The following is a 21,300-nucleotide window of genomic DNA, read 5'->3' as shown; positions in this document are numbered from 1 at the left end:
GAGCATTCAGGCAAAGGTTGTTCTGTCTTTTATGACCAAGCCTGGGAAGTAACCCACTGTCTCTTTGATAATTTCTTATTCAGTGTGGAAGGGGACTATACAAGGTGTGAATACCAGGAGGTGAGAATCATCAGAGGCCGTCTTCGAGGCTGGCTTCTGCTGTTCTTCCTTTTTTCCCCATGATTCTCATCTTTCTCACATGCAAACTGCGCATTTGCCCTGTTCTCAGGCACCCCAGAGTTTCTTAACAGCAGCTCAGTGTCCAGAATCCCATCATCTAGTCAGGTCCAGGTATCCTTATAATTATTCCACAAATTTTGCTGGTTTTGGTCCCCTCTTAGTGGTCAGGTCATTTTTTTTTTTCTCAGCTGTGCTGAACACTAAACATTTAATAAGTATTGATTAAATGTCTCTCTGTGCCAGGCACTGTGCTAGGAATGTAAAAACTAATAAGGCAAAATATTTATCACTGTGGCGTTCACAGTCTAACAGATGAAAGAAATGTATAATTGATTATTATATAACATACTTTAGGGTTATAAATTTCAGTAGTGAGTAACTCTGCCCAGATGAGATGGAGAAGATTCTGCAGATAAGGTGCCATTTGTGCTAGCCCTTGAGTGTTGCAGACAAGTTCATAAAACTGTCAAGAAGAAAAGAGCATTTTGCCTAGAAGAGATAGCATGAGTAAAAACGGCTTCTTCTTCCTCCTGAGTATGAGCAAACTGAAGGGCTCAGCCCTTGCCTCCTGGTCTTTCAGTACTGCATTCTCTCATTTGGAGAGCTTGCCAAATTTTCTACTTTTGTGGACTTCACTACCAACTTAATGGATCTGATTTTCCAAATTGTATCTCTAATTTTGACCCCCTCAGTTCCATTTCTCTCTCTAAAAGACATTGTTAACTTGAATATTACATTATTACATCAAACTTCTGACAAAGAAAAACAATCATCATCACTTTCCTTAACCGACTCCTTCCAACTTTTTTTGTGAGCTTGAGACCTCATTGTTAGCTATGACTGTCTCGTCTTTTCCTCCACTTTGCACTTACCTTGTTATATCTCTTGCTGCCCTTCCATTTTTCCATTTTTACAATGGTCACTCTACCTATAGCATGTGTTTACACGTAAATTACAGCTCTAGTTTTCTACCTCAACCTTATCTACCTTAATCTGTCCTTTTTGCTGCTGTCAATAATATAGTAAGTTATATCTGCTGTCATATTTTCGCATTTTACATTTGCTCTGTGGTTCCAGTGTATTCCTAAAGCTTTATCCCACATTTCTGCACTTTACTTCATGTCATTTCTTCCTTGAAATTCCATTTTTGCCCTATGTTCTGATCTTGTGTAAAATCTGTATATCTTTCAAAGTCTCTTGAAGTCATTCTAGGAACTCGTAGAATGCTCGTGGTCTGCAGTGGGAAATGGGCACTTGTATAAGCTGCTTTGTTCATGAATTAAATCTATTGCTTATTATATGTCCAGTAATTACAGTTAGTTGGCAAGCTCTGAAAAAGTGGGGCCAAGCACAGTCTTTCTTGATTTTACCTGAGGCTAGCACTGTATTTTTTTCTCTGCATTCTGGTATTCATTAAATAGTTGGTGGTGGCAGTAATTGTTAGGAAATATCGTGTTAGATTAGGAGTAGAATTATAGGATTCCGTTGACGTGTTGCTGTGGTGTGATATCATGGAGTTAGGTGTATGTTGGTTTTAACAGCATTCAAGGGACCACCCAGATTCTTTTGCACTAGAAATTCATATAATGTTAAATGAAATCAGGTGGCAATTGGCTGGGGCAGTGACTAACACTGTGACAAAGTTTGGCCTCAGTTTCTGAGTAGACAAAATAAAGCAAAGGATGTTGGGAAAAGATTTCACAATGAATTTTCATTGGCATTGGACTCTAAGAAAAGGATCTCATGACTGGTACAACTGTAAGGAGTAGGAAAGGAAAACAGAGTAGACCTCTCCATCTCTGTCTGATTTTAAGCTCTCATTATCAAACACAGAACCAGCTACAACAGAAATAAATCAAACTGAGATTACCTTCTTGAAAGAGGCAAATTGTTTACATTTATTTTACTTTTCATGATAAAAGATATAAAAGTTATCCTGCAACCAGCTTTAATTATTCACGCAGTACCATGAAACCCAAGGGTCTGCTTCCTCTCTTTCTCTAGGCATTTCCATTAAAAGTTGATGGTAATTCTGTGTTTAGATGAGTTTTGCAGAGCACAAAGGAGTGGGGAAGCATGTCCCACTTTGCTACTTGGAGAAGAATGGCTACATAGGGAAATAGCACTATTTTTAAAGTAGTCTAAAACATTGAAGTTTTGAGGAAACATTAAAGTTTCTTTTGCAGGAGATTATTTTCCTTCCTAGGAAAAACCTTATTTCACTGACAGATTGCCAAAATCCACATAGTACACTGAAATGGCCTTGCTGAGTTGGCTTCTTCTAGCAGGCAGCAGGTGCTTATGAAGCACTCAATATGAGTTGCAAGTTATACCATATTTGTTGTTGGGTATATACAGTGTGTTCTCTGGATATTCTTATAAAAAAAAAATTGAAGCATTATCCTAAAATGGGGAAAAGACAATATTAGAAAAGACTATTGACTGATATCCCTAACAAATAGAGAGGCAAAAGTTCTTAGTAAAATACTGGCAAACCAAATTCAGCATCACACTGAAAGGATCATTCACCATGATCAAATGGGATTTATCCCTGGGATGCAAGAATAGTTCAATATCGCAAATCAGTCAATGTGAATCAACACATTAGTAGAATGAAAGAAAAGAATCATATGATCATCTCAGTAGACACAGAAAAAACATTCGACAAAAATTTAACATCCATTCATGATAAAAACTATTAATAAATTGGGCACAGAAAGAACATATCTCAACATAATAAAGGCCATATATACCAAGCCCTCAGCTAACATCATACTCATTGTTGATAGGTTGAAAGCTTTTTCTATGAGATCAGGAAAGACCAGTGCTCACTTTTTCCACTTCTGTTCAATATAGTACTAGAAGTCCTAGCGATAGCAATCAGTCAAGAAAAAAAAAAGTATCAGAATTGTAAAGGGAGAAGTAAAGTTGTTTCTACTTAGAGATGACAATTTTATGTTTAGAAAATCCTAAAGACTCAACCAAAAAAAGCTGTTAGGTCTGTCAGTGAATTCAATAAAGTTACAAGATACAAACTGAACATACAAAAATCAGTACCATGTCTATATGCTAACAACAAATTTTGTAAAAAAGAAGTAAGGAAATTCCATTTATAATAGCATGAAAACAGTATGATACTTAGAAATATATTTAACCAAGAAGGTGGAGTATCTGTACTCTGAAAGCAATAAGATGTGAATGGAAGAAATTGAAGTAGACACAAATAAATGGAAAGGTATCCTGTGTTTGTGGATTGGAAGGATTACTATTGTTAAAATGCCAAAAGCCATCTGTAGATTCAGTGCAATCCTTATCAAGATTACAGTGGCATTTTTTACAGAACTAAAAAGAAACATTCCCTAAAATGTATGTGAAACCACAAAAGACCCCTAACAGCCAAGGAAATTCCAAGAAAGAAGAACAGAGTAAGAGGCATCACACTTCCTGATTTTAAGCTGTCCAATAAAGCTGCATTTATCAAAACATAAGGTACTGGTATAGAAACAGACAAAGACCGGGGCGCCTGGGTGGCTCAGTGGATTAAGCCTCTGCCTTTGGCTCAGGTCACGATCTCAGGGTCCTGGGATCAAGCCCCGCATCAGGCTCTCTGCTCAGCGGGGAGCCTGCTTCCCCCTCTCTCTCTGCCTGCTTCTCTGCCTACTTGTGATCTCTCTCTCTGTCAAATAAATAAAATCTTAGAAACAGGAAAAGACCAATGGAACAGAATTAAGAGCCCAGAAATAAGCCCAAGACTATATGGTCAACAAATATGTGACAAAGGAACCAAGAATAGTGAATAAAGAAAAGACATTCTCTTCAAAAAAACCAAAACCAAACTCATAGAAAAAGAGGTGAATCTTATGGTTACCAGAGATAGAGAGTAGAGGGAGGAGTAACTGGAAGAATGTAATCAAAAGGTGCAAACATCTGGGTGCCTGGATGGCTCAGTGGGCTAAGCGTCTGCCTTTGGCTGAGGTCATGATCACAGAGTCCTGGGATTAAGTTCTGCATCGGGCTCCCTGCTCAACACAGAGCCTGCTTCTCCCTCTCCCCCTGCTGCTCTGCCTACTTGTGATCTCTCTCTCTCTCTCTCTCTGTCAAATAAATAAATAAATCTTTAAAAAAAAAAGGGGGTACAAACTTCTAGTAATGAGATAAATACTAGGGATGTAATATACAGTATAGCGACTATAGCTAACACCGCTGTGTGATACATAGGATCCTATGAGTCCGCATTGCAGAGAGACCTCCCTCAGCCCTTCGTTTCTTCTTTTCTTTTTAATGTATCTATGTGAGAAGGTGGATATTAGCTGAATGTATTGTGGTAATCATTTAACAATATATGTGACTAGAACCCTTAGGCTATATGCTTTAAACTTACATAGTGAGGTATATTATTAATTTATTAATAAAACAGGAAACAATCTGTAAAATAAAGGTATTCTGAATTGCACAGCCTAATTTAATGTTTTTAAAGCTTGGATAAATGAGAAGACAAGAATGGAAAAAAATCTCTCATGTTTATACCACGTAAATGCGGCTAACATTCTTAGTATGTTTTTTCCAAAAAACTTAATGCTTAGATTTTTCTTACATAATTTTAGTCAAGTATAATATAATATTGAGGTTTCTTTCAATTTATCATATACACATTTTTATGCTTTTTCTAACTGCATAATATGGCCCCATGGTACTCCATTGAGAAGATATAATGAAGTTAATTAATCATTTCCCTATAGTCGACATTTAGGTTACTGTCTTTCTAATTAACATTACCATGTTTCTAATTAACATTAATAATAAACCCCGATATGAATGCTTCTCTGCAGTGTTTTTTTTTTTTTTTTTCCTTGTACTTAGAATTGCTTCTGGGGCACTTCTTGTCCCATCCAAAACTCCTTCACCTGACCAGATACTGTGAATCGGGCTACTAATAGCTCACAGCCTTACCTTCCCCATAGAGTTGTCTTTCACTTTGTGGAGGTATGTCTGGAGGAGAGGGTCATTTTAGTGAAGGATGTGGAAACCATGAAGTGTGAATAATGGGGAATGCAATAAACATGTTGAACTTAAAAGGAGGAAAGTTGGAATTTTGTCGTGTGGCAAACAGATAAGATACACTTTTGCTATAACTGCAAAGGGAAGAGTTAAGGTCAAAGGCTTTAGACAAGAAAGACCAACTATTACAGATTAAGGTGCATGTCCTAGTAATTGACGTTATCCCAAAATGGGATGCGCTGCTTTGTGTGGTACTGAGTTAGTTCTCTGTCATTGTAAATAATTCCATTATTACTAAGAGTGTTAGGGAAACTGAAAAACAAAATACAAGAAAGAAAACAGTATTAGGGAAATGGAGTCATAGAGATCTATTCTAACATTCTTTTAATTCCTTGATCCTTTAAGTGTTTGTGTTAATGCTATCAGTAACCTCTTATATGTTTCAATATTTACTTCAGCATTTATTTCTTCTTGTGCTTGTAAGCTAAGAAGTTGCAAGAGTAGTTGCTCCAGAGCAAGAGGAAGATCAGGTTTAGAATAACAATGGCATGTGTTAGAAACTGAAGGAAATATAGCATTGTCATTTAAGAATTGATACCAATTTTTTTCAAGCTCTTGTTCTCACATTCATCTGTTCCTCATCTAAAGAGTTCTGCGCATCATTCCTCTCCCCCAGCTTGACAGAGGCCATGTCTATGTTGCTGTTAATATCGAGTGCTCTGATACAGCAAATATCAGATGTGTAGGGAGTTAGATTTTGAATTTTAATTAAAAAATTACTATATGAAGACATTTTTAAAGGCTTAAGATTCTTTGAAGGCTCTCTGAGATTCACTGTTAACTCTGTTAAAATGAGTGATGATTTCTAGAAATTAGTTAGTTCAGCTATTAGTTCAAGACTATTAGTCCAGAGGACATGAGTCATTTAATTTTCTTTAAGAACTATATCTAATCATTATGTACATGTGTTGTATATATATGGAAATATATCTATAATATATGTGTATATTATATGTATATGCAAATGTTAGTCTCATTTATGTGGTATAAGCACGAGAGATTTTTCTATTCTTGTCCTCTCATTTATCCAAGCTTTGAAAACAATAATAATATATATAGTTCAAGACTATTAGTCCAGGGGACGTGAGTCATTTAATTTTCTTTAAGAACTTTATCTAATCATTAATTAATATTAACTTGTTTTATTAAAACATTCATTTGATATTTCATTTTCTATGCACTATTACACCCAGAAAAGTTTTCCTCCTTGGGTTCTTAGAGCCTCTCCAACATTTTAACTGTTGGTCCTCATTTCAACTTGTAATTGGCAACAGTCTGGAAAGTGTATTAGAAAAGGGGTAACATTAATAGGGTGAATAACAAATGTTAGATATCTAAAGAAGTCTTTGCCAGTGGAATTCTTCAATGTTTTTAGGGGGGCAGGTTGGAATCAACTTTTTTTTTTCTTCCTGAAGGGGAGAGAGTGTTGTGTCAGCGGGGCAGGGAGGAGCAGAAAGAGAGGGATAGAAAGAATGTCAAACAGGCTCCACACCCAGTGCTGAGCCCGATGCAGGGGCTTGATTGCACAGCCCTGAGAAGATGACCTGAGCTGAAACCAACTGTCGGATGTTTAACCGACTGAGCCACCCAGGCGCCCCTAGAATTAGTTTTTTGTGTTTGAGGCTACTGAGGTTACTGGTTTCCTAGTCTGATTCTTTTTGTTCATTATAATTTTATTAGTGTAGAATATACCCTGCTGGGTGCCTGAGTGGCTCAGTGGGTTAAGCTGCTGCCTTTGGCTCAGGTCGTGATCTCAGGGTCCTGGGATGGAGTCCCGCCTCGGGCTCTCTGCTTGGCAGGGAGCCCACTTCCCTCTCTCTCTCTCTGCCTGCCTCTCTCCCTACTTGTGATCTCTCTGTGTCAAATAAATAAAATCTTAAAAAAAAAAAAGAATATACCTTGCTGTACCTATTCACTTCATTTGTCCCTCACTTATTCACTACTTACAATGAACATACTGTATCTAGTTGTTAGGCTACAAGCTACAAGCTAGGAATACAAAATGAACAAAGTATGGCTTCTGACTTCAAGGAAAAACCTTTTGGTCAGACACTGCAGAGGCCCCAGTACTATGCACGTCTTTAACAACCTCGTATCCTAAGTAGATCATTGAATGCATGCCGGGGATAAAGTACAGACATGTGACATTGAACACTCATCTTAGCCATCCACTTGGTTGTCCCGCATGGACCATTGGTAATATTCACTGGACACTTTGGTGGTCACTGTCGGCTCTTTCACCTTCTGAAGTCCGTGATCTCCATGCAGGGTGGAGCTACTTCAGGGATGGTTCGCCAAGGACACCATGCAAGCAGAGAAATGGTTTTTCATTCCCATATTGCACCACTGGACCTTTCCCATCCTCCATGCCCACAGTTTTCTGCCCTCAAAACTGAGAATTGAGGGTTTAAACATACTTCCCAGAGTGAAATGGTTTCAAAGAATATATTATGTAGTAAATAGTTTTAATGAACTGTGGGTAACAGTAGTATCATTTCACAGAAGAGATCTGTCCTATTGCTGTTTAATTAAAATCTTTCTGCTGTTGGAAAGTTCTCTCTCTAGTGTTTTCTTTAATGCATTCATGATGCATCTGTCTGGGCTCCCTTACTAGAGATATCTTTCATTATAATCCACTTATCTAAGTTTGTAATTAAACTTCTAAATGTAAAATTTCCAGTGGCAAGTTGCCAGGATACCCAATGAACTTGTATTCTTTCTCTGAGAGAAATCTCTCTTTGAAAGTCTTGCTTTTGTGTTTTGATCATTTTATCATTTTAAAAGTATTTGTGTCTGTGTGTGTGTGTGTGTGTGTCTATACATAAGTACATACACATTAATAGTGTAATATAGTACATGAAGATGAAGAATGCCTTTCTATTCAGTATTGTAAATTTCTGCCTGTTTCTATGAAACTGAAGGTAGATAGTATTGATAAATAAATGTACTGAATTTTCTAAGGTAGGAAATGGTAAAATGAAATGTATTTTGAGGCAGCTGCCTTCAGGCTTTGTTGATATATTTAAAACATCTAGAGACAATAAAATTAAAAAGAGAAGCCCTTGGAACTACTAGTAGAAAGAATGTAATCTGTTTTCCATTGGATAAGCATGTTCTTACAACTTGCTTTGTGGCTTATACAATAAAAGCAGAATCTAAAAACACCTTTTGCATTTCAACTTAATTTGGAATGTTCTCTTTCAGGTATTACTCCATTCTTTTGGGAAGTAAGAGATGAGAAAGGATGAGAGTAAATTCTATCAAGTCTTCTGAATCAAATGTATAGCATTAATGGTCAATGCCTAACCATAATAAATGAAAACTTATAAAAGATAATGGGAGAGATTGCTAGAAAACTTTACAGGCTTATAAATATGTTACTATTTTTATGTCAACTGTGGTCACATTTTTCAATAAGTTTCTTTGCAACAGTAGATACATAATTAATGAAGAGAACACAAAGCTATATTTACGGTTTAACTGGATAATTCTCCTGACATTAAATATTTAGAATCTTACATTGCAGAAAATATTAATGAGTGATTAAGTATTTTTTAATTTCAAAGGTCAATAGTATTTGAGAAGAGGATGTTATCTTGTTCACACATTCTAGTTATACTGAATTCTTATAAAGCTCTTCAGAGTAATTGTTAAATATAACCTTACACACACAAAAATCACTCTCTCTCTCCATTCATATATATAAAACATACCTATATAAAACATACTAAAATATATATTTACTTATTTACAAAACTTGCTAAAAAGAGATGATCAAATTTTTCCCTGTACCTTTAAGCATAATGGACTATAAACTAACACAGGTAGGTGCCTTTTTAATTTCTTAAAATATCTACAGAATTGATTGTACTAACTTTATTACTTTCTAGAATGTAATGCTTTCCAATTGAATGCATTTTCTTTTTGTAATTAACCTAATTTCCTCCAAAAAAGTTACATAGGTTTTATTTTTTCTTTAGTGACTACCTTTTTTCATATTGTTTCCATTAAACTTCTTAACTTTCATTTTTTCCTACTTTATATGAAAGAAAGAGTCTTTACCTGAGGACTTAAACATAGACAATATAGAGCTTTTTCTAGTGTCCTGATTTTTTAGGGCATGTGGAATAGGATGTTTGTAATTTATTTATGAAGTGAGAGGAATTTTTCAGCCATTTTCCATAACCCGTATGATTTTCAGGATTTTACAATTACTAAATTATTGGGCACAGAAGAAAGAATTCAAAAACTCAAACCAAGAGAAATTCATAACAAACAGTTTCCCATTGGCCTGTTGAAAATCTGATGAATGTTATTTTAGAAACAGTCTATTGTTCTAAATTTAAATAATTTCCATTTGTAAACTAAATAAGTTATAGTAGCCATTAAAATTAAATGAACAACTATACATTATATTAAAAAATTTCTTTTTTGCTTTAAATGCAAGGGTTAGGATCCTGACAATATCATTTATGGAAGCAGAGCAGCATTCAGTAGTGATGGTAGTTGGTGAATAATAATGCAAGTTTGGTCCTATGATGACAAGTAGGAAACTATACACTTTTTAAAAAAAGATTTATTTATTTGTGAGAGAGAGATTGAGAGTGTATGCGAGTAGAGGGAGGGGCAGAAAGAGAGGAAGAGATAGAAGCAGACTTCTTGCTGAGCACAGAGTTCATGGGGGGCTCAATCCCAGGACCCTGAGATCGTGACCTGAGCTGAAATCAAGAGTTGGACGCTTAATCCACTGAACCACTCAGATGCCCCAGGAAACTATACATTTTTTTGAAACCATTCCTTTTAGATAAATTTTGTTTTTGTTGGTTTCATAATTTTATTCCCTTCCCTTAGGAGGCATAAAACTTTATGTTTGGGAGCCATTTGCACTTTAAAAAAAGTAAGTGATGATTTTTCACCTAAAAACATGGAAATATGATTTTTTTAAAATGAGAGTCAGCACCTGTATTTACTTATTTTTAAATATTTATTTATTTAAGTAATCTCTACACCCAGTGTGGGGCTTGAACTCAGGACCCTGAGATCAAGAATTGTATGCTTCTCTGACAGAGAAGGTGCCCTGAGAGTTAGCACTTTTAGTTGTCCCTTAAATTTGCAGCAGATAGTTCTGTATACTGGCTAACACCCTATTACCTGTGTATTTAGACATGCTGCATATGTTCCAAATGTTGGGATTTTAGAAATTTTTTTTATATTTCAAAGTAATCTAATTTTTCAGGTAGATGGGCATTTCTAGCTGTCTTTTTGCCCTTATGTACTAAAACCCCTTTATCAAAATTATGGTCCACCATCAAGAAAACTTAACTAGAAAAAAAAATTTACAAATGTAGGCTCAATAATTCATTCGTTCTTTCGTTCATTCACTTATTTATGGAACACCTACTATTTAATATTTATTGAACATCTTTACTGTTTCCCAGGCGATACACAAGGCACTGGACATATAACAGTGAAAAAGATAAAGTAATCAGATGGTACTAGAAGAGATGACAATAAAAAAATAAATAAAATCAACATGTATTAGATTGTCAAATATGGATCCTTTCTAAGTGTTATAAACAAAGAACAAACAAATGTCAAGAGGATAGATTGGTTTGCAGCTGAGCTGAACAGATGGTGGTCTGGGAGGGCCTTTGGGAATGATGAAGTCAGGAAGGAAGCCATATGGAAACCTAAAGAACAGTGTTGTAAGGACCTTGAGAAGGTGCATTCTTGAGGAACAAGAAAGAGGCCAGCATGTCTGGGCCAGAAGAGTGAATGGAGACTAGTAAGAAGGGGAGGAAGCAAAAATCCAACCAGCAGAATCTTTAGATTTTATTCTGTGATGGGAAGCCATGAGAAGATTTTAAGGAGGGCAGTGTATTTTTCTTTCCTAAGTATTATCCTGGATTTTCTATGGAGAATGCATAGAAGGAAATCAGGAGTGAAAGCAGGAAAACCAGTTAGGAGACTGATACAGTAGCCCAGGTGAGAAATGATGGTGGCTGGCACTAGGAAGGTAGTGGCAAAGATGGGAGATGGCCTGATACTGTGAAGGTGTTACCAACTAGGTTTGTTGATGGATTGGTTTTCAGATAGGTGAAAAAGGAAGGATTTCAGGATGACTCCTGGGCTTCTTGTCTGATGTGAAGTGTGATGCCATTATTGAGGTAGGGACACCAAGGGGAGAACTGGACTGCAGGCTCCATGGGGAAATCTTCAGCTTTGTTATGTGCGCTACACGTGAGTCGCCCATCAGACAGCCCCGTGAAGATTTTGAGCAGTAAATTGGATGTGTGAGTTTAGGGAACAAATTAGGACTGGAGATAGGGGGATGACTATGGGGAAATGGGAACATGAAGAATGGCAGTTGGTGCTGGGGACTAAGTAAGATGACTTGGGAAGCAAGGAAGAAAAGGAGTCTGAGGACAGAGTCAAGGATAAGTCAATGTAGAGGTAAAAATGAGAGGAAATGCTAGAAAATGAGGCTGAGTAGTAGTCGGTGAGAGGTAAAAATGTTCAGTGTCCCTGTCCCAAGGGAAAAAAAGTAAATAAGAAAGAGGAATTGGAAGATTTGTGCAACAACCAAGAATATAAGGGGTAACAAGGATCTGATTCCGTGAGGTAATAGATGGTTTTCCATGAGGTGATTGGTGACAAGCTAGTCCTCAAATTATAAAATGTGTCCATAATACCTCCAGAATTAGGGAGGGCCTGGCAGCAGCATGGGGGATAGCTGCATAAATATGTTCTTTTTTAAAAAGATTTTATTTATTTATTTGATAGAGATTACAAGTAGTCAGAGAGGCAGGCAGAGAGAGAGGAGGAAGCAGGCTCCCCACTGAGCACGGAGCCCGACCCGGGGCTTGATCCCAGGACTCTGAGATCATGACCCGAGCCAAAGGCAGAGGCCTTAACCCACTGAGCCACCCAGGCACCCCCATAAATATGTTCTTAATGAGACTATGTATTAGTGGATTTGTTCTCACTTGGGGAACCTGGGCAGCTTACCAGAGTAATCACTAACCTTTAATTATAGTTTATCACATGTGAAGCACCCTTTCTCTACTGTAATGACGCTAATGAAAAATGACAGCAATAACTTACTGGAAGTGGTCAGTATGGGAGATAAACCAAGCTTACCTGTTTAGAAACAGAGATATCTGTGTTCAGGTTTACAGGGAGTTTCAGTGTGTTGCTTGAATCATACAAGACATGTGTTTCAATCTGTAGAGGTCATAGACAGAGGCACTCATTCAAATAGGTCTATCAGTAGACCCACTGCATGTCTAACTCCTCCTCTAACTGTAGGAGCTAGAGTTGCTTCCAGCTCATGTACCAGAAAATAAACAAAACAGCAGACTTATTTCCTTAACAAAGGAGAAAATTCAGAGATTGACCTTCTAGGACAGTTGCTGTATGTATGGCATCTGAGCCTCAGGCTTCTTCTCCATCCCCAACTCCATTATTTGTAGTGGGCAGTGTTCATCGTCATAGGCTTAACATGGCTCTGGTCCTTCCAGTCGTCATGTCTGTGTTCCAGGAATGGATAATGGAAAAGGAGCCAATAGCAAAGAACCACACTTTCACATTTTCTTCTTTGGGGTTTTATATTTTTATTGGAGAATAGAACTCCATTTGACACCCAAAACATTGGTTTGACACCCAAACCATTTATATATATATACATATATGTATATGTTATATATATACATATGACATACATCATATACATTATATTATATATGATATATAATATATATTATATATTATATATGTATATATACATTATATATGTGTGTGTGTGTATATATATATATGTGTGTATATATATATATATATTATGGCTACCAAGATGTAATTTTGAAGGTTTTGGCAAATCTGTTTCAAGTCTTCTTTCTATCATGTCCTGGGGCAAAAGTTTGTTCAGAGATATGTACAATATTTGTGTGGACTTTGTGCAGAACTTTCTGTGGCCTCATTACATGATGCCAGCCTACTGCAATTATTAATATAGAAAACCAAAGACCACGTGATTGTATATTCTTCTGTATGCTCGAAGATACCTCATGCTTATATTGACATAATTTAGGTTTCTGCAGAGTGAGGTGTGTGGAGGAAGAGGCTGGTGGTTAAAAGGCTTGAGGAAGTTACTCAACATCATGTCACCATGAGGCCAGAGGTTACTTTCTCATAAAATAGAGATGGTAATACCTGTTTTCTCCTTCACAGGGTCAGTGTGAATCTTTAATGGGCCTCTTGGTACAGAGTGCTTTTAGCTCTTCAGAAATATAGCACAAAGTCACAAGATTGGGCGGTTGAAAAAAAAAATCATCTCTCATTCCTTTGCTGCAGGGCAGGATTGCATTCAAACTGTTCCTTAAATATTGCTGGAGTTAGAGTTTTTCTGAATTTTGAGAGAATAATGACAGTAGTAACAATGGTAATCTTTATTTAGTATATGCTCATTCTCCAGCTGGCCCCCATCTAAGTACTTTCCACCCATTGCTTGATTCCATCCTTGCCCCCTAAAGGTTAGGAGATGACTTTCCTCCTCATTTTGTAGATAAGGACTCTGAGGCTCTGAGGCCGGGTGACCTGCTAGGGTCACCACATGTGATGCAATAAACAGACTGGGGCTGTGGTGTCAGGCCCATTTTGTAATCTAGCTTTGACATTTTCTGGCTGAGGTAACCTTGGAATAATTATTTAACATCCTTAATGATCAGTCTCTTCTATATCTGAAAAATAGGAATAATTGCTCATAGTGTTACATGAGGATGGAGTGAAATGATCTGTAAATTGCTTCACATAAGTTGCTGAGAGACCCTACACAGAGCTATAAAGCATTTCCATTTTCAGGGTTATGAAAAATTCCTTGCGTTGATGCGGGGTTACGGTGCTGCACTCTCTTGTTGGGGAGGAAGGCCCCTGAGATCACTTGCAAAGGACTTATTGCCTCTGTGACCTTGGGCTGGCCACTTAACTAACTCTCCATGCCTCACTTCCCTCATCTCTGAAATGAGGGAAGGTAGGAGTCATTTAGGTACTTGGGCCAATATTTTGCATATTGACAGGTTAGGAAGGATGGAATGGAATGCAGAGTATTGCAGTCCGAAATCAGGCAGAGGGCTGAGGAAAAGCAAATACTTCTGTGGTTTCTCCAGTACTGTTTCGTTCACATTCACTTGTGATGGGTATCTAGTTGGAGTGGCCATCAGCTGGGTCAGCTGAGCCAGTCCGTCCCGTGGGTCTCCATGCAGGCATCCTGCCCTCCAGCCCGCTACTCAGCCATCTCTCTGGAGCCGTCTCGTCTGCAGTTTGCCATGAGATGGCACTATGCAGATAATGCGCGGTCAAGTTTGCTTTTCTCCCTTTCATTGCTGTTCCTGCAGGCCGAGAGCAAATTGGAACAGCTTTTCTTTTCTTCTTCTTCTTCTTTTTTTTTTTTTTTAAAGTTCTGTGCCTTTTAAATATTCAAGGACTTCAATGATGAGAATACATTTAAAGGGAAATGAAATGCATATAAAATGTAAGACACATTTTTCATAGTTCGAATGGCCTTTAAATGATTAGAAAACTAAGGCTAAAAGGAGAAACTGTTTTTTTTTTTAATTTTTCTTAGTGTTTATCAGTTTAGAGCTAACCTTGCAAATGTATTTCGGATGCTAAGATATATAGTAAATAAGTTGATTTGGAAACTAAATGCTGGTCGTGATGTAAATTATTCATGCCATCGTGGGTAGCACATGCTTCCTGCATAATATATTGTTTTTTTTTTTTTTAATTGTAGTTACAGCACTTTCCCATTTATGCTCTACAAATAGAGGAGTAGAATCTCTCATTGTTTCTTGTTTCCCCTCTTTTATTGTGAATTCTTGTGTGACCTTTCAAGTACTGGATACAAGGATGACTCCCCAGTGTCTTTGAAGGGATGATTGAGTAAAGTTTCAGGCATTTGGAAGAAAGACAGGTAACGCAGGTTAGTAGAGTAAGAAAAACCTGTGTTCTCATTCCATCCTGTGCTGTCCATCAGCTCGGCAGAGATTCTCATTTTACTTATATGTCTAACACATGTAGCATGGCAAGTGGTAGAAGCTTCAGCAAGTCTAGTTCCCCATCCTCTGTCCCTAAGCTGCTTGTGGGAAGGGAGCTAATTCAATAGAATTATTGATAATACACATACTAAAAACGTGTAGCTGTTGCTAGGAGTAAGATTGCTGTGGGATCATAAACTGAAATATTTGTGTTCGTTCTCTAAGATCTGTATTTCAGGTTTTTGTTGTTGTTGTTAAGATCAGCCTAAGATTTCTACTGGTACTATCCTTATTTGTCAGTGGTAGCCAGAATATAGGGTGACTGTGGGCATCTGGTGGGCTCCCCAGCCACTCTGCTTGGGAGCAGCCACTGGCTTAGGTGAGCATCAAAGACGTTGGATCCCTTTGCAGAGTCAGCACAGGGTTCTGGAAGTATAAGGAAGCCTAAAAGGAAATCAGGACTCACAGCAGCCTCTACTCAGGGAATTGTGTTGGTTTTGTTGTTGTTTTTATTTTGAGAGTAAAATTTCATAGATCGATGCAGAATTCAAGATGTTTAAATATGAATTTTTGACTAATCATTTCCAGCTTACATGCAGTCTCACTGGAGCTCTTAATTCTTTTAAATCATTTTTGGCTTCCCGCCTTAGCTATTTAGAATGTAGCAAATACACCTTTGGTCCTCTTTCTCTGTAGTTTACATATTTATGATTTCAATATGTTCTTAGATAATTCTGGATACACATCTGTCACTGATGGGGATGGACAAAGTCCCCTCTTATATCCTGGTGATTTTGTGGTATAAAAGAAGTTTTCTTAGTAGAGAGCCGGTCCTGCTAGCCAATTTGTTTATTAATAGTAATAGTATTAGCTTAGGATCAACTACCCTAAGATGCAAATCATTTTTACCAAAAGTTCTGTCCTTAGAATAAACGAAAGTTAATATCAATGTTGCAAAAGCACAGTTGCAGCAGATCATACTCTTGGATATTTGCTACAAAGAAATGTAGCCAGTTCAGTTCTCTAGGCCTGAGGTTTTTGAATCCTGTCCAGCCATGCTGCTAAGGTTCGGTGAAGTAGTCTAACGGGCCAGCCTTGGGAGCAGCCAGGCAAGAGAGCACAATCTTATTTCAGTTGGATCACTCTACTTTGATGCTTCTCAGGATTGGTATGCAATACAGAATTTGAAGAAAAGGTTTTGGTTGCTAATCCAAGTACTGTCTTCATCCATGGATCCAGGCAGACTGTCAGAGAGCTGCCCTTGAACTGCACTGCTTGACTCCTCGATAGGATTTTTTTTTTTACTGATATGTACTTTTCCACTGTGCCCTTGCAGTGTTCCAGGAGAGCCAGTCTGTTGTATATGGCTTGCCACTGTTTCTTTTATTTGATGAAGGGCTGTGTTCAGCACATTGCTGGGCACATCATCTGTGTTTATGAGGAGTCATGGGGTAAAGTCCATCAGTGCTTGAGAGCAGAGCTGTGGCTTCTCCTAAAACACTAGTGAGAAATGGAGATCGAATTTTCTCCTGCAGACATGAGGGCTTTAGTAGCTGCTTCTTTCTTTGGTCACTAGGAAGCTCACAGTCAGATTCCCTCCCTGCTTTTAGCAGTCTTGTGGGTAAATATGTACGGACAATAATTTCTACTGTTGGGGCTCCTGGGTGGCTCAGTGGGTTAAGCCTCTGCCTTCGGCTCAGGTCATGATCTCAGGGTCCTGGGATCGAGCCCCGCGTTGGGCTTTCTGCTCAGCAGGGAGCCTGCTTCTGCCTCTCTCTTTCTCTGCCTGCCTCTCTGCCTACTTGTGAGCTCTCTCTCTGTCAAATAAATAAAAAATAAATCTTAAAAAAATAATTTCTACTCTTGATATCCTTTTATTGTTCAATCCTTTTGTCCCCCTCCACCTATGTTTCTTAATCCATTTTCCTCATACGAGCACGGTAGCACATCCTCTCCAGGCTTTTTAGCTCCAGGCAGACTTTTCTTTCTTTCTTTTAAAAGATTGTATTTATTTATTTTGCAGAGAGAGACACAGTGAGAGAGGGAACACAAGCAGGAGGAGAGGGACAGGGAGAAGCAGGCTCCCCATGGAGCAGGGAGCCTGATATAGGGCTCCATCCCAGGACCCTGGGATCACAACGCAAACCGGAGGCAGACGCTCAACTGACTGAGCCCACCCAGCTACCCTCAGACAGACTTTTCTTATTATCATTTGGGAAACTACCTGGATACCCTGTAAGCACATCAGACTTAATATTCTCTAAAGGGAACTCTTTCTTTCTTTTCAAACCTGCCCCTCTTCTCCTTTCCTCCTTTGGTAAATAGGTCCCATCTATTTGGTCATGGAAGTTGGCAGTTTTGCTGTATTTTTTGTCTTCTTTCTCTCATATCTCATCCAGTGGTTAACCGAATCTGGCTGCTACACCACATTTCAGATCTCCCCCAGAAGATTTCGTCAGTTCTTGCCTGGACTCTTTGCCTAGTTTCCTGTCTAGCCTCATCTACCATGAATCTGTGATGCACACTGAGGTCCGTTATTTAAAAATCATTTGCTCTCCTAGAATTCTTATTTCTGTTACTTACAGAATGAAGCCCAACTCACTTACATGACATTCAAGGGTCTTCATAATGTGCTCCCCAGCTTGTCCATTCCTCCCTCTCCTTTGCCTCCTTCCCAGCAGCCATAGGCCCACTCAGCAGCCCCTCAAAACAAAATGCATGTAAGTACCGAGTTCTCAAGGCCTCAGGTGCCCTTCCTGGTTCCTTTAAGCCTTTATTTTCCTAAGGCTCCTCTCACGTAATACGTTGTGTAAGATTTCCCTCTCTCTCTCTCTCTCTTTTTTTTTTTTTTTTCTCACCACGGAAGATCTAATTGCATCCTCCTCAGTCTTTCCATATCTCTTTCTTAATACTAGTGTTAGAGCATTCTTTGCCCTATTTTGGACTTTGCTGTGTGTGCGTGTTTCTTCCCAAATCGTGAGCTCCTCAAGGAGTTTGGCTAAGTTGAAGGAGGGAATAGACCCGGTATCTGCTAACCCTCCTCTTACAAACAGAAGTAGATGGACTGGGGGACCGTGGAGTCCTTAGGACTGAGAGTTTCTTCCGTGGGTAAGGATTGAAAGCATGGCTAATTAACCTTTGATCTTAAAATGTTAATAGTATATGTACTCTGTGTAATGGGAAATTTGTAATGTCATCATGATAAAGGTTCTAGCAGTCAATGTGAGTTTTTATAATTTCTGTACAGAAGAAACTTACCTGGTTTTCTTTCTTTCTTTTCCTTTTTTTGTTTCTGGGTTTTTTTGTTTGTTTTTGTTTGTTTGTTTTTAGGAATAGGCAAGTCAAGAGGCTGAAAATCTGAAGAATGTTTTCAAAGGGTAATCTGGCTGTCCCTTGCTGGTTATGGAGGAGCATGAGGAAGCTATTTCTATTACTTTCTGTCTTGCTGTTCCATGCAGCTCATTTGGAAGGCAAAAAGGATAATCAGTTCATCTGGAAACCAGGTAGGAATATCCTGGCTGTTCTTTTGTCCCATTTTCGTTAATGAGAAAAATATTCTTTCCATCCTTATTCTTATTTCTGCAGTAGTAGGAAATATCCAGAGAGGAAAAACAGACTCCTTTTCTTTATAATAAAGCTTACATTTAATTTTTATTTCTGCATAATTGTCACCTCTATCTGTGATGCTTGTTATACTTGTGAATTTTCATGTTGTTGTCAATTAAAGTTACGATTTCCATAGTTACATCTGTTTCTCCTTTGTCAAATATATCACCACTGTGCAGCACATTTCTAGCAAGAATGACATCTGAGTTTAGCTGATATTCTCAGCTAAAAATGCATTGGACCAGTTCTGTATATCTCTTTCTTTTGGCTGACAAATTAGTTAGCTATTTATTATTGAATATTTTCTAGCATAGATCCTACATATCTAGGTTTGGGAACATGAAAAATTGTCCTAACACCTTTACTCATTAGCTGTGACTATGAAGTCTCCTTAATGTGTTTTGAAATCTTGAGCTACCTTGTACATAAGTTTTTGAATAAGTTGAACTGAAATTTGGAGGCTTATACATAACTCATGTTCTTCTCTAAGCATTTCCTTAATTTGAGTGTGAGAAAGATCTGTTAAATTTAATTTTAAAGGCAATACTTTATTATCTTAAATGATGGACGCAAACATTTTGGCTCTTTGTATCACTGATGTGTTTCTTTGCTCTAGATTTTAATTTTCTTCAAGGTTCATAATCAGATCATTTAAAATATTTATTACTCTTTCAGGAGTCCATTCTTGCAAATACACATAACTTAGACACTTAATATCTTGGAATAGGAAAATGGGATGTTGTGTAAGACGTATGGTCCTAGAAGAGTTTTCATTTTATTCTCATCAGTTGTAAATTAAATAGACTGCAAATGTATTGTGTCACCATAAAAAATGTACAAAAGTGATATTTGTAATATTTAAATGACTTTGCAAAAATGAAAGTAAATTATGCTTTAAAGTATATTAAGTAAAAAAACCCAGCGCCATTAGAGATATGGCTTGTAGGAAATTTAATTGCACTGAAGCCCTTATAAATTAATTTAATTGTGGGCTGTAATACCACATTAGTGATTTGTGTTTTTTACCTCATAGTAGTTTTAGTAAGCTTTGGAAATAGTTCTAAAAGTCAATCTTGCAATTCTGTGAAAGAGGCTATTTTGTTTTAATCACAAAAGGCTAAACATTTTATCAAATCTAAATGAGCATGTTTATATGACTTCACTCTTGTCTAAAGTTCTTCCAAAAAGTGCAATTAAGATGGAAAGTAGCAAATCTGAACCACAGATGAGATGTGTGGAGAAAAAGGGGTTATTTGGTAGCCAATTTTCAAAATAAGTCTGCTTTTCTAAAAGCAGGTCATTGGAACAAGATGGTATAGACCCATGTGGCAATAGATGTATTCTTTGATAACTGTCAAACTTCAGTTTCAGAGATACGTTCCTTCCCATTAGACACATTGGATTGTTCCAAACGAGCATCTCTGTCATCATTCGCATTTTCCCTAGTGTTCATTACTTCTTTCCCTCCTTAATGTGCCATCAAAAGGGTAGTAAATATGTATTTCCCGTTTGGGTTGCTTCGAAATTACAAATATATTACATGTATATGACCAGATATTTTAAGAGTAGAAACAATTTGAAAGATACAAAATGGAATGCCAAAGTCCAGACCATATGTTTCATTCTCCAATCTGTTATGTATCCTTCAGAGATTTTCTTTGGTCACGTAAGTACCTCTCCATGCATGTATGTGGGTATAAACCACATAAGATACACACAGACACACACAAAGTATTCGTAGCATTATTATTTACAGTTCTGACAAAAAAGACAGTGTCTATGCAGAGAAGGTCATGGGGAGCAGTTTAATAAAAGGACTACTTGCAAAAGTGGGGAGGTGTAAGCAGAGGTTAAGAAAAGCTATAAGGAATTGTGGAGTGCCCCTGAGCTAGTGCCAGTCTTTATGATTTGTGGATCTTCAGGGGCAAAGAAGGGAAGTGGCTTCTGGAATCTGGAGGGAAACTTTATGGAGAGGATGCCCAGCCGATGTCGTGACCTTTAGAGGGATATAACCAACCTGCTGTGAGAAGTAGGAAAAGGGCCAGGGGACAGAACAGCCCTCGCCCTTGTATCTCCTACCAGGGCTCTCACTGGCTGAATCCAACTAGAAGCCGCAAGGCAAGGGACCCCTATTGATTTATCTATGCAGACCAGACTCCTGGACAGGGAGCAGAGTAGAAATTGATGGAGAAGGTGGTCCTTAAAATACCTAATTCATACATGCATATAGGTACATACATACACGCACTTTACTTCGTACAGTCAGAATCTTACTCTGTGCCCTTTGTTTGCAATTTGCTTTGATCACATAATGTGTTGATGTACATTACCTATGAGTGCAAATGGGTCAATTTCATTTTTTAATGGCTATATAGTATTCTTTTGTATTTTTATTCAGTAATTTATTTAACCAGTGCCTTGT

General features: G+C 37.8%; 1 protein-coding gene across 1 annotated transcript in view; it reads left to right on the top strand.

Annotated features, from left to right (window-relative positions):
- Positions 1-21,300, top strand: part of THSD7B (thrombospondin type 1 domain containing 7B) — an 856,222-nt gene that overhangs the window by 101,750 nt on the left and 733,172 nt on the right. The window contains exon 2 of the mRNA XM_032856149.1: positions 18,603-18,775. Coding sequence (XP_032712040.1) covers positions 18,637-18,775 — 139 coding nt within the window. The 5' untranslated portion in view covers positions 18,603-18,636. The remainder of the gene's footprint in view (positions 1-18,602; positions 18,776-21,300) is intronic.

This window comes from Lontra canadensis, unplaced genomic scaffold (genome assembly GCF_010015895.1).
Source record: "Lontra canadensis isolate GAN:19392208 unplaced genomic scaffold, GSC_riverotter_1.0 scaffold11, whole genome shotgun sequence".
NCBI lineage: Eukaryota > Metazoa > Chordata > Mammalia > Carnivora > Mustelidae > Lontra > Lontra canadensis.
This window is presented reverse-complemented; position numbering and strand designations above follow the sequence as displayed.